Source organism: Muntiacus reevesi, chromosome 13 (genome assembly GCF_963930625.1).
Source record: "Muntiacus reevesi chromosome 13, mMunRee1.1, whole genome shotgun sequence".
NCBI classification, from domain to species: Eukaryota; Metazoa; Chordata; class Mammalia; order Artiodactyla; family Cervidae; genus Muntiacus; species Muntiacus reevesi.
The window spans coordinates 6,219,395-6,237,754 of record NC_089261.1 but is presented as its reverse complement, the minus strand read 5'-3'; the positions used below and the strand labels follow the sequence as shown (position 1 = coordinate 6,237,754).

The 18,360-nt window shown below is 46.4% G+C and overlaps 1 protein-coding gene across 4 annotated transcripts in view; it reads right to left on the bottom strand.

Moving 5' to 3' along the window:
• The window catches only part of TTC28 (tetratricopeptide repeat domain 28), a 599,164-nt gene that overhangs the window by 74,555 nt on the left and 506,249 nt on the right, over positions 1–18,360 (bottom strand). For all 4 annotated transcript variants that reach the window (XM_065904566.1, XM_065904567.1, XM_065904568.1 and 1 more), the window contains 5 exons: positions 16,974–17,497; positions 13,379–13,488; positions 11,520–11,649; positions 9,244–9,462; positions 7,136–7,301 (listed from right to left, as the gene is read on the bottom strand). In XM_065904566.1, the coding sequence (XP_065760638.1) occupies positions 7,136–7,301; positions 9,244–9,462; positions 11,520–11,649; positions 13,379–13,488; positions 16,974–17,497 (1,149 nt within the window). The remainder of the gene's footprint in view (positions 1–7,135; positions 7,302–9,243; positions 9,463–11,519; positions 11,650–13,378; positions 13,489–16,973; positions 17,498–18,360) is intronic.

Below are 18,360 nucleotides of genomic sequence, written 5' to 3'. Positions count from 1 at the left end.
CACAGCACGCCAGGCCTTCCTGTCCATCACCAACTCCCAGAGCCTACCCAGACTCATGTCCATTGAGTCAGTGATGCCATCCAACCATCTCATCCTCTGTTGTCCCCTTCTCCTCCTGCCTTCAATCTTTTCCAACATCAGGGTCTTTTTAAATGAGTCATCTCTTCGCATGAGGTGGCCAAAGTATTGGAGTTTCAGCTTCAACATCAGTCCTTCCAATGTACACCCGGGACTGATCTCCTTTAGGATGGACTGGTTGGATCTCCTTGCAGTCCAAGGGACTCTCAAGAGTCTTCTCCAACACCACAGTTCAAAAGCATCAATTCTTCAGTGCTCACCTTTCTTTATAGTCCAACTCTCACATCCATACATGACCACTGGAAAAACCATAGCCTTGACTAGATGGACTTTTGTTGGCAAAGTAATGTCTCTGCTTTTTAATATGCTGTCTAGGTTGGTCAGAACTTTCCTTCCAAGGGGTAAGTGTCTTTTTATTTCATGGCTGCAATCACCATCTGCAGTGATTTTGGAGCCCCCCAAGATAAAGTCAGTCACTGTTTCCACTGTTTCCCCATTTACTTGCCATGAAGTAATGGGACCAGATGCCATGATCTTCGTTTTCGGGTTGTTGAGCTTTAAGCCAACTTTTTCACTCTCCTCTTTCACTTTCATCAAGAGGCTATAGAGTCCATGGAATTCTCCTGGCCACAATTCTGGAGTGGGTGGCCTCTCCCTTCTCCAGGGCGTCTCCCCAACTCAGGGATCAAACCCAGGTCTCCCACACTGCAGGCGGACTCTTTACCACGAGAGCCACAAGGGAAGCCCTAAACTGTCAAAGGCTCACTGTAATTTAAATAAGCCAATGATGAAGCAATGACCAGTGCATGGTTACTTGCTTAAAAGGACAGATATAAGTAGTTTAAATCAGTCTATCAAGTATCCGTTTTCATCAATTAAATATGTCCTAGTTGCAACTTTGCTTTTGCAATTCGCTTGTTTAAAAACCTCTGGGTTTTTTCCCCTTCTTTTAGCAGAGATGGGGCGTGGGAATCTCTTTGGACTGAATTAATCATAATCTTTGGTTCATTGTCGATCCATGAGCAGCCTGTTTTCACATATTTATTCAGTAATTTTTAATAAAGTCATAAGTACTCATAAACCCACCAGCCCAAACAGCTAGAGAACAATTTACAGCTAATCATCTGCTACCTCCCATAGAGCCCATCCCCCTCCCCAGTCTGAGGCAAGTCCCAACCCCAAGCCCACAGTCATCACTTCCTGCCTGTCCATTCCACACAAGTTGTATTGCCTCTAGCTATATTCCGCTGGATCATAGAAAAAGCAAGAGAATTCCAGAAAAATACCTACTTTTGCTTCAATGACTACACTAAAGCCTTTGTGTGGATCACAACTAACTGTGGAAAATCCTTCAAGAGATGAGAATACCAGACCACCTTCCCTGCCTCCTGAGAAATCTGTATGCAGGTCAAGAAGCAACAGTTAGAACCAGACATGGAACAATGGACTGGTTCCAAAAGGGAAAGCAGTAGGTCAAAGCTGTATACTGTCACCCTGCTTATTTAACTTACATGCAGAGTACATCATGTGAAATGCCAGGCTGGATGAAGCACAAGTTGGAATGAAGATTGCAGGGGAAAATATCAATAACCTCAGATATGCAGATAACACCACCCTTATAGCAGAAAGGAACTAAAGAGCCTCTTGATGAAACTGAAAGAGGAGAGTGACAAAACTCAACATTCAAAAAACGAAAATCATGGCATCTGGTCCCATCACTTCATGGCAAATAGATGGGGAATAATGGAAACAGTAACAGACTTTATTTTCTTGGGCTCCAAAATCACTGCAGATGGTGACTGAAGCCAAAAGATGCTTGCTCCTTGGAAGAAAAGCTATGACAAACCTAGACAGTGTATTAAAAAGCAGAGATATTACTTTGCCGACAAAGGTCCACCTAGTCAAAGCTATGGCTTTTTTCCCAGTAGTCATGTATGGATATGAGAGTTGGACCATAAAGAAGGCTGAGCACCAAAGAATTAATGCTTTTCAACTGTGGTGTTGGAGAAGACTCTTGAGAGTCCCTTGGGCTGCAAGGAAATCTAACCAGTCTATCCTATAGGAAATCAGTCCTGAATATTCATTGGAAGGACTGATGCTAAAGCTGAAGGAAGCTCCAATACTTTGGCCACCTGATATGAAGAACTGACTCATTGGAAAAGACCCTGATGCTCGGAAAGATTGACGGCATGAGGAGAAGGTGAGAACAGAGGATGAGATGGTTGGGTGGCATCACCAACTTAATGGACACGAGTTTGCGCAAGTTCTGGGAGTTGGTGATGGATAGGGAAGCCTGGCATGCTGCAGTCCATGGAGTCACAAAGAGTCGGACATTACTGAGCGACTGAACTGATCGCTATATTCCTAGAAGCATATTTTGATTTCAGTTGTTTTAACTCTATCAATAAAGATATCATGCTATAGGTAGTATTTTTGGGACCTACTTTTTCACATAATATTTCTCCAATTTATTTAACTTATTTAGGAAGAGGTTCACTATGACTCATCTCTTTTGTTTGCTGCCCAATATTCCATTTAGGCACTAACTGCAGAACTATTTACTCATCCACTCTCTCACTGATGGCCTGTATTTCCAGAATTTTGCTGTTGTTTGCAGTGCGACTCTGAAGATTCTCGCTCATGTACAAGATCCTCTCTTGGATATTACACATATATTATATTATGTGCCTGGGCCAAAGGGTAGGCAACTACTTGGCTCAGAAGGTGACGACAAATATTTTCTGATGTGGTCATCCCAATCTACTTCCCCAAGCCACATATAAGATACCCTGTGGACCCACATCTCTTCCAGCACTTGGGATTGTCAGTCTTGTTAACATTTGTCCCTGGTTATCAGGCTAGAAGCAGCTAGAGGCATCAGCATTTATGAACCAGTGCACTCTAAGTTAATCAGTGTTTTGAAATAAGAAAATACATTTGACTATAAAAATAACTTTCACTATAGAAAATTCAGAAATACAGAAAAGCACCAAAAGAAAAAAATAGTAGCAGCTATAGTATATCAAGATTTCATATTCATTTGCAGTAATGAAGGAATATTTACCCTATTACAAGGGCAGTCCACAACTGCAATTTATTTAAAGACCCTGGGGAAGAACAGACCAGACCTACCACTGAACATGGCCCTGCTCGTATTCTAACCTGTCAGCTTAGCACCCCCAAAGTGCCACTGCACTGTCCCAGGTGCCCAGGAAGCAGCGAGGCTCCAGCTAAATATCAGAATTAAAAGCTGAAGATGTGCTTTGAAATTCATAACATCTCCCTTATGGGAGGTTCATGTTCTGTACAGTGGTTTCAATCTACACCTCTTTTGATCTGGGAGGAAGGGACTGGAAGTTCTTATTAAACACTTAATAAAAGCAGTTCTTTTATTTTAAAGCCATTTTCAGAAACTCCTTTGTAGCAATGTACTTCCTTTCAGCAGCAAGATGCCATTAAGGAGAGCAAAAATGGTCTGCAGAATAACAAGGATATCATGGCCAGACTGTGGGTAATTGAATGAAGGTGTTCCCCTAGGCGCGGAGACTCAATTTCTAGGGGCACACTGTATACTTTACATCCACTGGAAAAAGGGAATCAGTGAGCCAGTCCAGCATGAGCAGAGAGTCTGCTCACAGCACACCTTCTGGTGACTAAATTTCAAATTCACTGACGTCCCACTCTGGGCCAGGCACTGTGTTAGACAGTGAGAATTCAGAGAGAAGAACACCACAACTGCTCTCCAGGCATCGCCATCTGATTGGGAAGACACAACCCAGGTGACTGTGGAACAAGGAAGAATGAAATAAGTGCTATTGTTAACGACCATGGAGAATAGCAGAGACCTGAGTTAGACTTACAAGGACTGGATGTTCCTGATGGAAACAGCACAAGCTTTAAACAGGGCTCTAAAAGGAGATTAGACTACCTACAGGAAAAGTAGAAGGACAAACTTTGTGGCCAATCCAATATTTTTAGAACAACTAAATCAATTTATATTCCTAGGGTATGAGACTGTCTACTGTACTCACACTTTAAAAATATTTACTCATTTTATTGATGAGAAATAATTTATCTGTCACTTGAAATCTTTTCTTGAAACTGTGAGGCAAAAACCAGTCTCACAAAAACTCCATTTTAGTAAATTCAAACCATGCCAACAAAGCATTCAATTTTAATATCATAATTAAGAACCTGAGTTTGAGGTCACAAAAGATGAACAAATTTCTAATAAGACTAGTTCAAAGCAACAGGAAAGACCTTCACGTCTGGATGTTCAACCTGGGATCGAAGCTACTGAGGGCAGCCCCCCAGATTCATGCTGAGCATCAAGCCAGCCAACATCCTAGAGACCCCTGAGGATGCACCCTGAGGAGTGAGCTTTCTGTCCTGGGCAGAGGGGAAAAGGTTAATGTGGGGAACAGAAGCAAGTTACAGTGCTTTCCTCTCTCCCTGCCATTGACGAAGGGCTGAACTATAACCCCAAAGTCATCCTTCTAAATCAAAAGGCACCAGGAAACAAACTCAGTCACCCTCCAGTTTCTTGTAAAAGAACTGCTCAGGCACAAGCATTTGGAGTTAAACTATGGTGTCCAACAAGGGGGTGCTGGGAAGTCAAAGGGTAACCCCCTCCTTCTCAGGATGAATTTCAACCTAGGTCCAAGAAAACTGAGATCAAGAGAAGGCTGTACGTTCACACAGGCTGAGTCCTCTCAGTGGCTGGCGTGGACTGCGATGTCCTGGCTGCGGCAAGGGCGGCGCACACAGAAGCCACCTCTGCACGTGTAGGGGTTCCGACGGCAGGTGCTGCACACCCGGGCCCCTTCATGACCTCGTCTCAGCTCAAGCTCCGCAGTGCGGCCCTACAAGCTTGAAAAGCTCATGCTATGAATGTGCTCGAAGAATCTTGGCCTCATGGAGCTCGCTTCCACCAACCAAGGTCATAGAGTTATACAAATCAGAATGCCAGTTTGTTATGTACACTTTATATCTGCGAGTAGATGTCATGAGAAGCCAAATGATAATCAGAAAGTCTGACAAAAAACATCAGGGAGGCAGGACCACCTGAGAGGTCTCTCCACTGAGGGTCACTGCAGACCCTGTGCATCCTGCCTGCGGTGGCCTTCATCTAGTTTATTTCTCGTCATCCTTCTGCGCTCAGCTCAAACACACCTTCCTCAAGAACCCCTGCAACTCCCAGTGTGGGTTTCCCCACTGCTTACACATTTTCACTACTCCCTGCAATTTTAAGTACTTACAGCAATTTTCATTAAAAGACCATATCTGCTCTATTTTTTTTTTTTTCATTTCCCTCAGAGCAGGAGCTATGCCTGCCACCTTGACCACTCTGCCTGATCTCCAGTGGATGCAGCAGGTAGTAGGCACTCAAATAAGTGTGGAAGGGCGGGGAGGAGGAGCGCATAATGACTGCCTGTCCACTACGACGAGAACAGCCTTCAGACGGCACCTAGAGTCCTTTTGACAAGATTCTCTCTCCCTTTGCACAAGATTAGAAATGGGCACGGCCGAAGTCTGCCCTACTTATGGTCCCTTTTCTGTATTTTTACTGCTGACCAACCCTTCCCTTCTCACATTTGCTTTGGATATGCAATACCTCTTTGATTGGGTTACAGGTTAATCAGACTGGTCTAAGCACCTGTCTGCTGAAACAGCTCTGTGTACCCCGGCCTAATCTATTTTACGGTCATTTATAGTTGAATCTGGGGAGTAGCCTTACATCTAAGTTCGAGGGGTTCCCACTCTTCGAAGCCCCTGTGGTCACCAACCCATGTGCGTTAAGGACAGGGATGCTCCAGGATGCAGGGCAGCCGGGGGAGAAACTGAGCGACAGTGTGTGTGTGTGGCTTGTGCTTCCCACACACAGAAGCTACAGATGACATTTTTACATGCTTCTGCTATTGTCTCAAGTATGATATTAATTTTGATAATTAAAAACAGAACCAGTACTGGCCTGGGAGTATGGCTGAGATCGAGATTGTTTTGATCCTAGCCCTGACACTAACTCACTGTCAGCAAGTCCCATTCTGTGCCGGCTTCCGTCAAATAATGAGTTGGCCTTGATGACCACCAGGGCCCCTTCCGGCCTTGACAGTTCATTTTCCAATGGTTATTTTCTGTCTAAGAGCTCATCTCAGACTTGATAAATACCCAAAGATCAATCCAGCTGCTGGCAATGACTACCATACACTCGGGAGTTTGAGTTAAGCACCTATCTCTAAAGAAATCACTGCCACATCTTAGGATTTTCATGATTACAAATAAAATCATTCAAGAGGAAAGCAGATGTCCCAGGGACCTGACACCAGCTCACACAGCAGATTCTCTGACACAGATCTTCTCAACATTTGTTAATCACAGGAGGACTGAGATGTCTGGGAAATCTGGCTATGACCCAGCTCTCAGGGACTCTCTTCCTTCCATCTTCCCAGAAACAGGGTCCTTATGGAAATTACTTTCTATATATAAAATATATATTTTTATATATACATATATTTCTATATATAAAATAGTCAATTATGATTAAACATTTCCTTGAGTATATAACTTCTACAATATTTGCAAAAAACAGCACTTTTCTTCCCTATCCTTGATATTGGAAGTTCAATTTCCTTCACCTCAGCCTCCCAATGCACAGATCCTGCCACTGGTGATAAATTCTCAAACAGGCGTTCAGTTGTAGTACAAACTCATTATGAATCTGTTTATAACCAAAGAAGCATCTCAATTTTAATTAGCTAATATGTTAAATTCAAAGTCATGTTTATGTTTAAACATTCTACAAACCCATCTTAGAAAATGGGCATGTCTGATGAGGCCCTTCCCTGTCTGAAAGGAAATTACTGAAAAGAATAAAGACAATCTGCTAAGGGGTTTGTACCCCAGAGACACATATTTGCTTCTGCTATAGCAACTGTGAAGAGACTGAGCACAAGTGTGTGGATTTCAGAAGATTTCTGCAAGTAAGATGTTTGTAAAGGAGGAGACAAACGGAAACCCCCGTACCTGAAGGCAGGCCCAGGAGCGCCGCCCTCCTTACCTCGAGTAGCAGGAGTCCACACCCAGGGCCTCCCGCACGCTGGCAACGTGCTGCTCCAGGGCCGAGCTCGCGGCTGATGGAAGGGCTGTGCTGCTGCCTGTCTGGAAGTCACTGGAGTTTTCTACCGTGGTGTCTCCCAGGTAGTGTTCATGAAACTTCAGAATTCCTGAAATAAGACAAGCACAACCAACATTACATCTGACAGGGGTATAAGGGGAAGGGAAGGTGGAGGGCAAGGGGCAACAAGGTCAAAGCTACGTGACCAGGAGGTCAAAGATGACAAGCGTGCTGTCCTCCAAACCATGGGAAGAAAGCCTAAAATCCTAGGTCTTTCAGAATTCTAATCAGTACCATTTTTACAATTTTCACTATCAGGTTTGGCGCATGAAAACAAGGAATTCAAGACAGGACTTTTGCTTTTGATGATATATATTCAGAAGCTCCGGGACTGATGGCTAGTTCACATATCTTAAAACAGATGCATCTCAGAAGCAGTAACCAGGGAAAGTTCCCTCTGAGGAATGGTGCGTGCGCATGCCAAAGGTATATTCTCCCCAGAAGCTGAACTCCTGACAAAAACTGTAGCTAGCCAAATATAGACCTTTCACAAAAGCAAAGCAAAATAAATACGCAGCATTAAGGCCAGATAAAAACATTTTAAACCATCTTTAAGACCAACTGGTCAATGGTCATTAATGGATTAAAGGAGCAAAAACTGATGGCTGTATGAAACCGAGGCGGTCTGCAGTAGTTTTCTGGCAATAAACACAGGACATATTCTCAAATGGTAATGAGGTGTGTCAGCCCTAGAAAATGCTGGTCCTCTCTGATTGGATTAAAGCCCCAGTGAAAGCTTCAGAGTCTAATTAAGAGCAAAGAGAAACGGAAAGAGAAACAATAGGAGCTTCATTATACATGACTCGTTATTACAGGGATTTGGATATGCCACCTGTCAAATCATGTCCCCAAAACATAACCACCACGGAGAGAGAGAACGTGCTCGATGCCTCCATCATCAGCTGTATCCTCCTGAGCACCAGGGCCCGCCGGGGACTGGGATACAGAGATTCAGCCCACTGTGTCTGACACTCACCAAGTCACCACAGACATCACAACTCAAAACCGTTAGCATATAAAGGTCAGAGGCAAGAATGTTCTTTATGGGAAGCCTATGGAAATGTGGGATTAAGGGGAAAATTACAAAGAGTAATCCTGCTGAGGCATGGAATGTATAGGCATTCTCAGAATGTAATCAGAACCCAAGAAGTACCTCAGAGCTGTCATCCAGCAATCATTTTTTAAATTAAAGGGACAGAGAGGTAATCAAGAAAAGCTTGTTAGTTCACCTTGGCAGTTGAACTTTTTGAAACTGGCTTACAGATATCCAAGAAGCCCATTCTTCAAGATTCCCAATTATAAGATGCACTTCCCCAGTCAATAAACTCTAATTGGATCTGGTGTGTCTCCAACATGGTAAAACCATCAGCATTTTATTATGCAAAAAATATGGCCCTAACAGCTAATTAGTGGTTCTGTACTTAGTGAGGCTGTTAAAGTCTGAACATTTAATCCTGATTTAATCAAAGGGAATTTTTATTTCTGAAACAGATTAACAAATGAACTGGTTAAAAATGGGTTTTGCTAAACTCAGAAATTTCAAGCATGAGACTTCATTGATATACTGTGATAAGAGTTGCCATCACCATTTCAGTCTCTTTAACTGGACCACAACAAAGGGTCACAATTATTAAATCATATCGAGAAAGAACTCGTTAGGACTGAACAGTTATCACTTTATTAGCTAGTGAACAACAGTTGCCTAAAAATAGGGCTGCTGGTGACATTAATCCTCCTGTTCTTAGTCTTCCCTGATAAATGCTTCCACATTCACCAGTGAGGAGCTGTGATTTCTTGGGGGAATGAAAAAGCTGGGCTGTCTTATTAATTGAATGCTCCACCACTAGCTACCCACTGAGGTTGAGGTTTCACTGAAAGCCAGCATTAGCTCCTGGATCTGATCTATGGTAATGCACCTCTCCCACCTCTGCCCATTAGACTTTCACAGTCTGCTGTTTTAACTGCCCTGTTCCCAAGGAAAGAGATCTTACCTGCCCCAGGAGCCAGCAGCCAGCTGTAGAGGTAGCCCGCCGCCAGGGAGTAGTAAAGCACTAGTCCCCTCTGGCCGTTAACCATCTCTAAGATCTGATCAACAGTGACCGGGGAGTAGGGGTCAGAGTCCTGCTGTCCTGTTTGTCGTTCTACCAGGAGATCTGCAAACGCCCTTGTCCGTCCTCTTTCTGCCACGGCCAGAGCTTCATCATGATGGCCTAGGAGACAAAGGGATAGGCTGGGAGTCCACAGGGAGCGTGCTTATCAGAGAGGACCACCAGGTCCAGAGACCCTGGGCAGGCAGAAGCCCCACAGCCTCTGCACGCCAACACGTGGCAGACTCTCAGTCAGACTGCCTCAGAGGCCGCATGCAGTGACCACGCTTCTCCAAGCCCCCGGGTCCAGATCCCGCACTCCTGAAAGCTGCTGGGCTTCCCTGTCTGGCAGCTACCTCAGGAGAGCTGCTGACAGCATCCATCCTAGCCTTGCCTACTCTCCCTCCTCAACCCGAGCTGCTCCAGGCCTTCTGGCTTCTGACCCCATCCCCTTGGCTCACTGGACCTGACGTTCTGCTCTCCGGTTACCCTCTCACTTTCGTGCTCAGCTTGGTTCTGATTTGGTCGCGACAGCTGATCCCTCTGGGACATGGCTTCTGACCATCTTTCTATTTCTCCTTTATGTAGCTCCTTCGTGCATCACATTGACCAGCCCCGTTTCCACATTTCACACCAAATTATACCTCTGTGTCCTTACACATGCTGGTCCATCTGCTGGAGTGCCTTTTCCTCCCTCATTTGAAACAAGGACTCCTGACAGCTGTCCTGCCTATCTCAACAACTAAATGAGGCCCTACACATGGAGATGCCTGGTAGGCAGCATTCAAAGCACGGTGCATATATAAGTGACATTATAATCGCTAGAGTTTATACCTTATTCCATTCTGGGGTCCCATAAACTTGCTTCTTGTCTCTTCTAGTTCCCATGGGCAAAGGGTTCAAATCTCCGAGGTCTCTAATTCTTTGAAATTGCTTTTCTCTTTCCAGTTTTTCCTGTCTTTTGATCCAACCTCTAAACCCACTTTGTCTAAGAAACTAGTCTGTAATCTAGTTTAAAAGTTAATGCACAATAATGAGAGCACAAAAGACACAGCAACATCCTTTCAAATGAAGATTGTTAGAAGAAATACAATGCAGAGGATTTACTTGCAATTGTAAATATACAAACGGAAGAGCTGCTAGAAGGAAGGTCCGAAGAGAGAGTGGGCAGAGGCAGGAGACCAGATGCCACAACTCCAGCAGCACTGTGAGGATGCCCCACCTCCTGCAGGCCGGGTATCAGCAGACAAGCGGGGATTTACATGTGTGTATGCAAATGTCTTCTCTTCCTCTATTAAGTTATTAGCTGGAGCAGCAGGGACGGTTTCTGTACACACTGGAAAACTGGCCCCAAAGTGCTAGACAGACTTAACACTGTGATTATAACAGATAATAAATTGCAATCCCAGGCAATGAGCACAGTTAATAGACACATTTTTTAAGGGGAAGTTTGAGCATTCATATATATATAAAGCTAAGGATAGGTTATTGGTGAGGCCTTAACAACCAACTTCAAAGACATTGTTAATTCCAGTGGACACCTACTTAACCCAACTTCTGGGCTGCGGGAAATGGTCTGCAGAGATGGGCAGGCCTGAAGAGAGGCAGAGATGGAATCAGGTGGCTGCCACAGTTAAGCCAGGTAAGGGGAGGGGGTGCCGCCCCAATGCAACGTGGCACCCCGGCCCGGGAGAGTTGTCACTGACAGTGTCACGGCCACGGGGCAGACAGTACACGTTTACTAGACAGCAGCATTAAAGGACGTGTGGCAATGAGCCAGGGAAGAGCCCAGTGACTTCTCAGGCGCCTGCCCCCACACACCCTGGACAGAGGGAACCTGGTGGGAGCACCTGCTTCAGGTACCCTGTCTCCAGGGTACCTCCTCTGGCTCCTGGGTCTGCCTGCCAAGCCTCTTTGTTTCCACAACCAAATCACACCCTACTGGACCCCCTACTTTCATCTGCTGACAAACTAAGAGCTTCCAGAGGTCAGGAGCTGGGCCTTCTTGACCAGCACGTGGCACAACATTTGTTGGATGTATGAATAAATTTTCAAAGGCAAGGCTGTGGTTGTGGCTTTAGTTCTGCCATGACAACAAATTGTATTTCATCACGGTGCTCACTAAACAACTCAGACACGGGGTGCACACTAGGGGTAGAAACCCCACCGCTCGCTCTCACCGAGGCTGACGAGTACTCGCTGCAAGGCCTGGTAGGAGGACGTCTGCAGGTCGAAGAGGGAGAGCTTGTAGTCCGTGCTCAGCTGCGCTTCGTGTCGGATTGTCTCAAACAAGGCTGATGCCCGGTAGAGCTGCAAGGGAGGGAAGAGAACATTATCCATCTTCCAGAAACTATGGGACAGCCATTCCCTGACTAGAGACCACTGCTGCTCACATCTTGGTATACCATGGAAAAGTTGTTTTCAGAGTCTCCATTTCCAGACCTGAAAAGGCATCAGTTTGATCATAGTTGGTAAATTACAGTTTGTGTAATCAATTTTTGCAGACAAGGGGATCTAAAAGACAGGAGTAATAGACTCATAGTCTGAAAGTTGTGAAAAAAGATCAGCTATTAATGCAATCAAGTCCTGATTTTGATTAAAACAAATGAAAAGCCTCTGCTCTTGTCATCAAGCCACTGTAATTCACGACCCCACGACTCGCAGTGCAGAAGGGCTGGGATGGATGTGGGGGGGGGGGGGGGCAGGCTGGAGATGCCTGAGACAGGGGGCGTGGGGGGAGAGGGTGAGCTGTGAGGACAGCTGTGCTCTCAGGAGGAGGAGGGGGCTTTGTGCAGGCTGTTCTGAACCAGATGTTGCTCCGCACAGCCGTGCTCCAAGAACCGTGTCCACACACATGGACGCCCTGACACCAGACACGCATGCTCCTAAGGAGACACAGTCCTGCTGCTCTCATGGCTTTTCTCCGTGGCCTATAGGTCCCTTTTCTCCAGGACCATGAGGCTTTTCTCCGATACCTATAGGTGGAAACAGTATCAAAATTTAAATTCATGCAAATGTAAAGAACAGCATTCTAAGACTAAGGGACTGAGACCAGGAGAGAGGAACGCACTCCCTCGTGACCCTGCCACGAATTTGCTGGGGGACTTTCAGTGAGACTCGGAGTCTCGGCTTCTTATCTATAAAGGGATGGCTATCACTCTAGCTCACAGGGTCACTGAGGAATACACCCAGTCAGTGAAAGTACTTTGAAAACTATAAATCACTGTATCAATAAAAACTTTAGTATCTGAACCAGAAAACCAGAGGATTAATTCTTTAAATTGTAAAATGCCGTAACATCCCAGGATGCTGTGGCACAAGTTCAGGCACATCATGTCCGCAATCCCAGCAGCACCTCGGATGGGAGCCTGGATTCTCCAATTCTGGGCCCCTTTGCTAGCACAGCGCCCTCCATGCTAAGCGCTGCCTCAGCGGCTGAGCACGTGATTTTTGAAGCCATTTCACAACTCTTGCAACCCAACAGAGGGATCTTTGACTAGAGACCACTCCAGGGATCTTTCTAATTTCCAGAGTCAGCCTGAGAGAAAATTTCTCTTCAACTCTTGGTTGAACATATGTAGAAACATGAACTCTGTGTGTGTGTGTGTGTGTGTGTGTGTGTGTGAGAGAGAGAGAGAGAGAGAGAGAGAGAGAGGGGGAGGGGGAGAGGGAGAGGGAGAAGGGAAAGAGGCATCTAGTGATATAAAAAAACCTACAAAGACAGTAAATCCAATAATTACAAATTCTTGGATTACTTCTGTCAAAAAATGTATGTAATGTCATATTAAAGTTTTATGAGGAACAACAGCACATAATACAAGAATTCCAAAGAAATTATTGAGAAATCTATAACACAAGTGAACAAGTCTTTACTATGGTTCAACGTGTCTGGGCTGATACAGGCTGGATATCTTGTGCGTCAACCCAAGAGCACAAGTCAACACCTTCTGATAAATGCCATCACTGTTAGGATAGTAATCTCAAGATCTTCCATGCTTCTAGGAACAAAATCTACTCAGAAAAGGGTTCTCCTGCTCACCTGATGTTGGGCCTCCTCCAGATTCCCGCTCGCCCAGAGGGAGAGGCCAAGACCATGGCGAATTTTGGCTTCATCTTCTCTTCGGCCCAGCTGCTCTGCTAACCTTAAACCTGAATTCAGAGAGAGAAATTTTGAGGATGTATAGAAGACAGACAATTACACCCTGCCAAGGAGTTCTAGAGGGTAATTCTGCCTCAGGTGGATATAAAGCTTGTCAGCAACACAGCGAGATAAAATGCAGGACACGAGCAGACTCTGCCAAGGCAGAGTAAGCATTCTTTTCAAATTCTGTGTTAGCAGCGACCTTTCCAGGTCACTCCAAGATGCCCCCGCAAGAGCTCAGGCGATGGCTATCAGCAGGAGACGGGCTTGCAGGGCAGGCAGAGACACCGAAGCAAACAGAACCCAACTGGCTGCCTTCCCCACTGTGAAATCCCTAGCTTTGCGAAGGAAAACTCCAGGCCTATAAATATATCGAACCCAATTCTCTGGCTGGCAGGAGTGTTTCTGACAGTTCCACAATCAAGTACAGAAGCCCAGCTCAGATCTCTCCTATCACCTGTGCACAGCATCCAACCAGCATCGACGGGAGACACATCAGATGTCCTGGAAGCAGAATGCTCGCACCGCCTGACCCTGCCTTCTGTTACTGATGCCACTGACACATTTCACATCCGATCTGCTTTTCCTTTAAGGCTGAGACTTTGATGTGCCTCAGTGGGGATGCAGAACAAGTGCTTTTGTGAGTCAAAAGCTTTAGATGAGACTATCCTCATTCTACTGGCCTTCGGATAGGCACCGGCAGTTTGGGTCAATTACTCACAGCAAGCTTCTGGATTTCAGGACACTGGCAACCTCCAGGGCTTTGAGTGAGTCAAATCTGAAGGCAACCTTTTATTGTGTGGGTCACTAAGCAGTTCTCAGCATCACTCTGCCCTCGTTACCCTGCTCTCTGTACTGAGAAGTCAGCTTGTGCCGAGACGGCAGGAAGGCCCCCATGCTACAACTGTACACACAAGGAAGGACTTCCTCTTTATAATCTAATTCGGGGTGAATGGGAACCTGCCTCTGAGCATGCTGGACCCACTCAGTTTCAGACTTCTGGAAAAGAATCGAGTCAGCTGAGAAGCTAATAAAAGTGAGACTCGGGTTCAAGTTCCATAAAATATCATGTATCTCAAAATGCACATAACTCAGAAAACTTAGCAACAGCATTTTACATTTAAATCATGTCACTGGGTAACAAAAACAATATGTACTTGAAAATTATTCACATTTTAAAATACTTCATAGAGTAGGAACAGAAATAGAAGAAATGGTTCTTGGGTGAAAACCAGGAGGAGGCTGGTTGTTTTGACCTTCAAGCAGCTAACTCTATTCACTCTTCAGGACTGCTCTCCTTGCTAGGCCTGGGCCTCCGAGCTGGAAGTCACTGTGACAGCCCCTCCAGAAGGTATGCTCTGTGCAAGCAGCGATTGGACCATGCTCCCTGCTGGATCCCATAGTGGGGACCCTCGCTGGCCCCATGGTCAGAAGTTCAACAGTGAAGAGCAAACACGGCAGACACGACATCTGTGCTGTCCCAGTTTCCACCTGCTTCTGCTCTGAGGATCTGACCCAGCCATCCGGCTCTCCTGGAGCCGAGTTGGCTCTAGCTCCCTTGCTTTATTTGCAAAAAGAGAAAAAACTGGATGAGACCAGTGGTTTCAATCAAGGGTAACTATACAACCCACAGAGCTTGTTCAAAGGACTCTGACCAGGCCCACCTATGAGATTCTATTACACATGGGCAGTGTGATGCTAGTGCACAGTCCCTTCTGAAAGTCAGGAAAGAGAACTAAAGTGGTTTCCAACTGAACTGTTCCCTCTCTGCAAGAGGCTGAAGACCCAACTCAAAGCACTCCAAAAATGCCCAATAGGGGTCCTGCACCTATAACAACTCATGTGAAGAGGCGTCTGGATGGGCCCAAGGGGAACATCAGGCTCTAGGGTAGACCACATCCACTAAAAAGACACCATGGAGATGCCACAATAAGAATTTAGATCTCTGCAAGACTTAAAATTACAACAATAAAAAAAAAAACCGCCTTCCATAAATATAGAATTATGTTACAATATCTCAGGCAAAGCAGCTGCTTCATGGAAATAATATTTCAGGAAAAACCAAAGAACACAGCTGAAAGGTTGTCATACGTTAGGTCTTATTTTAATAGTTTTCACATATTCAACTGAAAACTGCCCCCAGTCTGTTAGAATTTTACCACAGTCTAGTTTCAGGAAACCAAAAGCCAACTCTCATATTTCACGCATTGAGGCAGAGCTCCCATTGAGTGGGAGTCAAATAATGTCTGGCGAGTGGCTTACAGCCTCCCAGTAACCTCTCAGCCCGCAGGCCAGGGCAATTCCTGGTCTGTGCAGAGGACCACCCTGACCATCAGCCGCTGGCCCGTTCTCCACTCCGTGTGCTGCCTCTTTCTCCCGGCTCCCAGCTGGGGCTCAGGAGTGATCGTGGACGCGACTGCACCAGCCTGGCTATGTTCTAGGGGGCTTCGTGGAGTCTTGTGCTATTCCTGGGATCAAGAAACCTGGGCCAAGCCCCACACTACCACTGACTGACCATGAGGTCAGGATCAAGCCACTGCACTCTGAGCCTCAGGTCACTTAGCTGCCAATGGGAATGAAAAGATACACCTCTCAGGGTTACTAAGAGAATTAAATCCGATTAGATAAACTATGTATGGGAAGGTTTCTGGGAACCACACATGAGCATTTTTGCTGGAAATCAGTACCGCTTTCCTCTTACTCAAGAGCCAAGAACACTGTCTGCTGTGCCCCCTCCCAGGTGGTGACACGCCGTGGCCCTGTGAGAAGAAGCGCTTTCCAGGAGGGTTTCGGGAGTGGAGGGCAGACACACTGCCGCAGGGCTTCTGCGTGGCGAGGGAGGGAGCGCTGCAGGCTCCCCTGTGTGCAGGTAGCCACACGGAGCCTCTGCCAGAGAGGCAGCAGAGCCAGGGGAGGTGAGGGAAGCAGGCACTTTCCGGGCCGGCCTGAAGCAACCGCACTGCGGCTCCAGCCCAGCCCCGGGGGGAACCAATGCTGGGAAACCTGGCTGACGGCTTGAGCGCCCCTCAGACGGATGCTACTGGGTTAGACCCTGGCACCACCTTGAAATGGACTTCTATACAGTGCTGACGCAGCTCAGATATTGTCTAGCAGACAACGGGCTCGGAACCACTGCGCATCTCCTGATGCAGAGCATTAACCTGTAAGTGCCTAGGTCTAACTTCATCTTGTGGAGAAGGTGTTTTTCATTCAGTGGAGGGTTCTGAAAGGCAAGGAGGGTGTCAGCCCCCTGGACAGCTGGCTAGCATAGTGAGACAAGCTGGGTGATGCATCCAGGAGAGCAGAAAGAACTGTGAACTCTTAAGGAGCACCCACGGGAGGACACCATGGTTTTGGAGTTGAATTGATGATGTAGCCTCTGAATCCTCACTCCAGGTCAAGATGGTCACTCACCTGAGTGCATTTCCTCCTGGGCAGACTGTGCGCTCAGTCTCAGAGTAGACCGAGAAGCTACACAGACCTTTCCACTTACCTTCCTGCAAGTACATGACTGCCTGGGAGTAGTTCTGCAGAGCGTGATGCGTCCTTCCGAGGCTGCTGTAAGACACCGTCTTGGCCACCAAGTCGTTCATCTGTGCAGCGATGCTCAAGTGCTGTTCCTGATAGACCACAGCTCTCTCAAAGGTGCCCAGGGACTCGTAGGTCAGGCCCAGGTTCCCGTAGGCCCGGCCCTGGCACGTGGGGTTGTTGGTCTCCTCGGCAATCTGAAGATCCAGCTGGTGGTACTGCAGGGCTGTATCGTACTCCCCCATCTGCTGGTACACACCCCCCAGGCCACAGGCTGCGTCACTTTCCAGAGCTCGGTCCTTCATCTCTCTAGCAATGTTCAGCTGGCGTTCAAGGCAGGAAATGGCTTGTTCATAATTCCCTAATTGGCTGTGCAGACTTCCCAGCTCGCCGTAGGCCTGGGCTTTATTAAAGGCCTCCCCGAGCTCGTGGGCGACCACGAGCCTCTTTTCAAAGCACACCAGGGCTTGCTGCAAGCTCCCCATTGCCCTGTGGGGATGTAGACAGAAAAGCAATGATATTATTTTGTGCAGGTGCAGACATGCTAAAGCCCCTGAGAAAATGAAAAGCATTTGTCACTGTCACTTACTATAGAAGCTCTTAACTCCTCTTCTAGCTAAAATCTATCATGTGCCCTTAGAGTGAGATGCAGGGGAATTTCATAATCTGGAAAGCAATTCAAGAGTCATCCCTTAGTGACCTTCCCAAGAGCCTGAGATTCAATGGGATATACACCCCAGAGGAAACATAAAATATATTAATAGGCACAATGATAGCAAGTGAACTGTTTGGTTCTTTGGGCCTCCCAATTTCCACTACCGCACAGACTATGTTTTTGAAATCACTTTACAATGGCGATAAATCTTTCACCCTGAGCTTCTCAGAGCACTCTGTGCGTGATGATTTAGTCTGACCCTTGCCCTTCCTCCTCTCCAGGAGCCCTAATCCCCTGCCTGTCTGGAGAGGCCATATATTCTGCAGACACAGACACCCTCTTGGGTTCCCCACACCCAGGAGGAAAGCAGCGCCTTGGTCGACAGTGGGTCTTGTTGTGCTGCTGAGAGATGACACAGTAAGAGGGAGAAGGGCGTGGACTCCAGCAGCAGACCAAACCAGTTGTGCAGGACACATGGATTCCCTTCCCTGAGCTTCAGTTTCTGGACGATGATAAATCCCATATCCCGTAGCCAATGATGATAAATGTAGACTAATACACAACTACAATAAATATTAAACAAGATATCTACACAAAGTGCCGAGCATGATGATAGTATATGCTCGTTCACTCCCCATCTTTTGAGGTGGCTTTCCCTAAAAGCAACAATATGGGGTCCAAGTAACTGGTGGGTAGA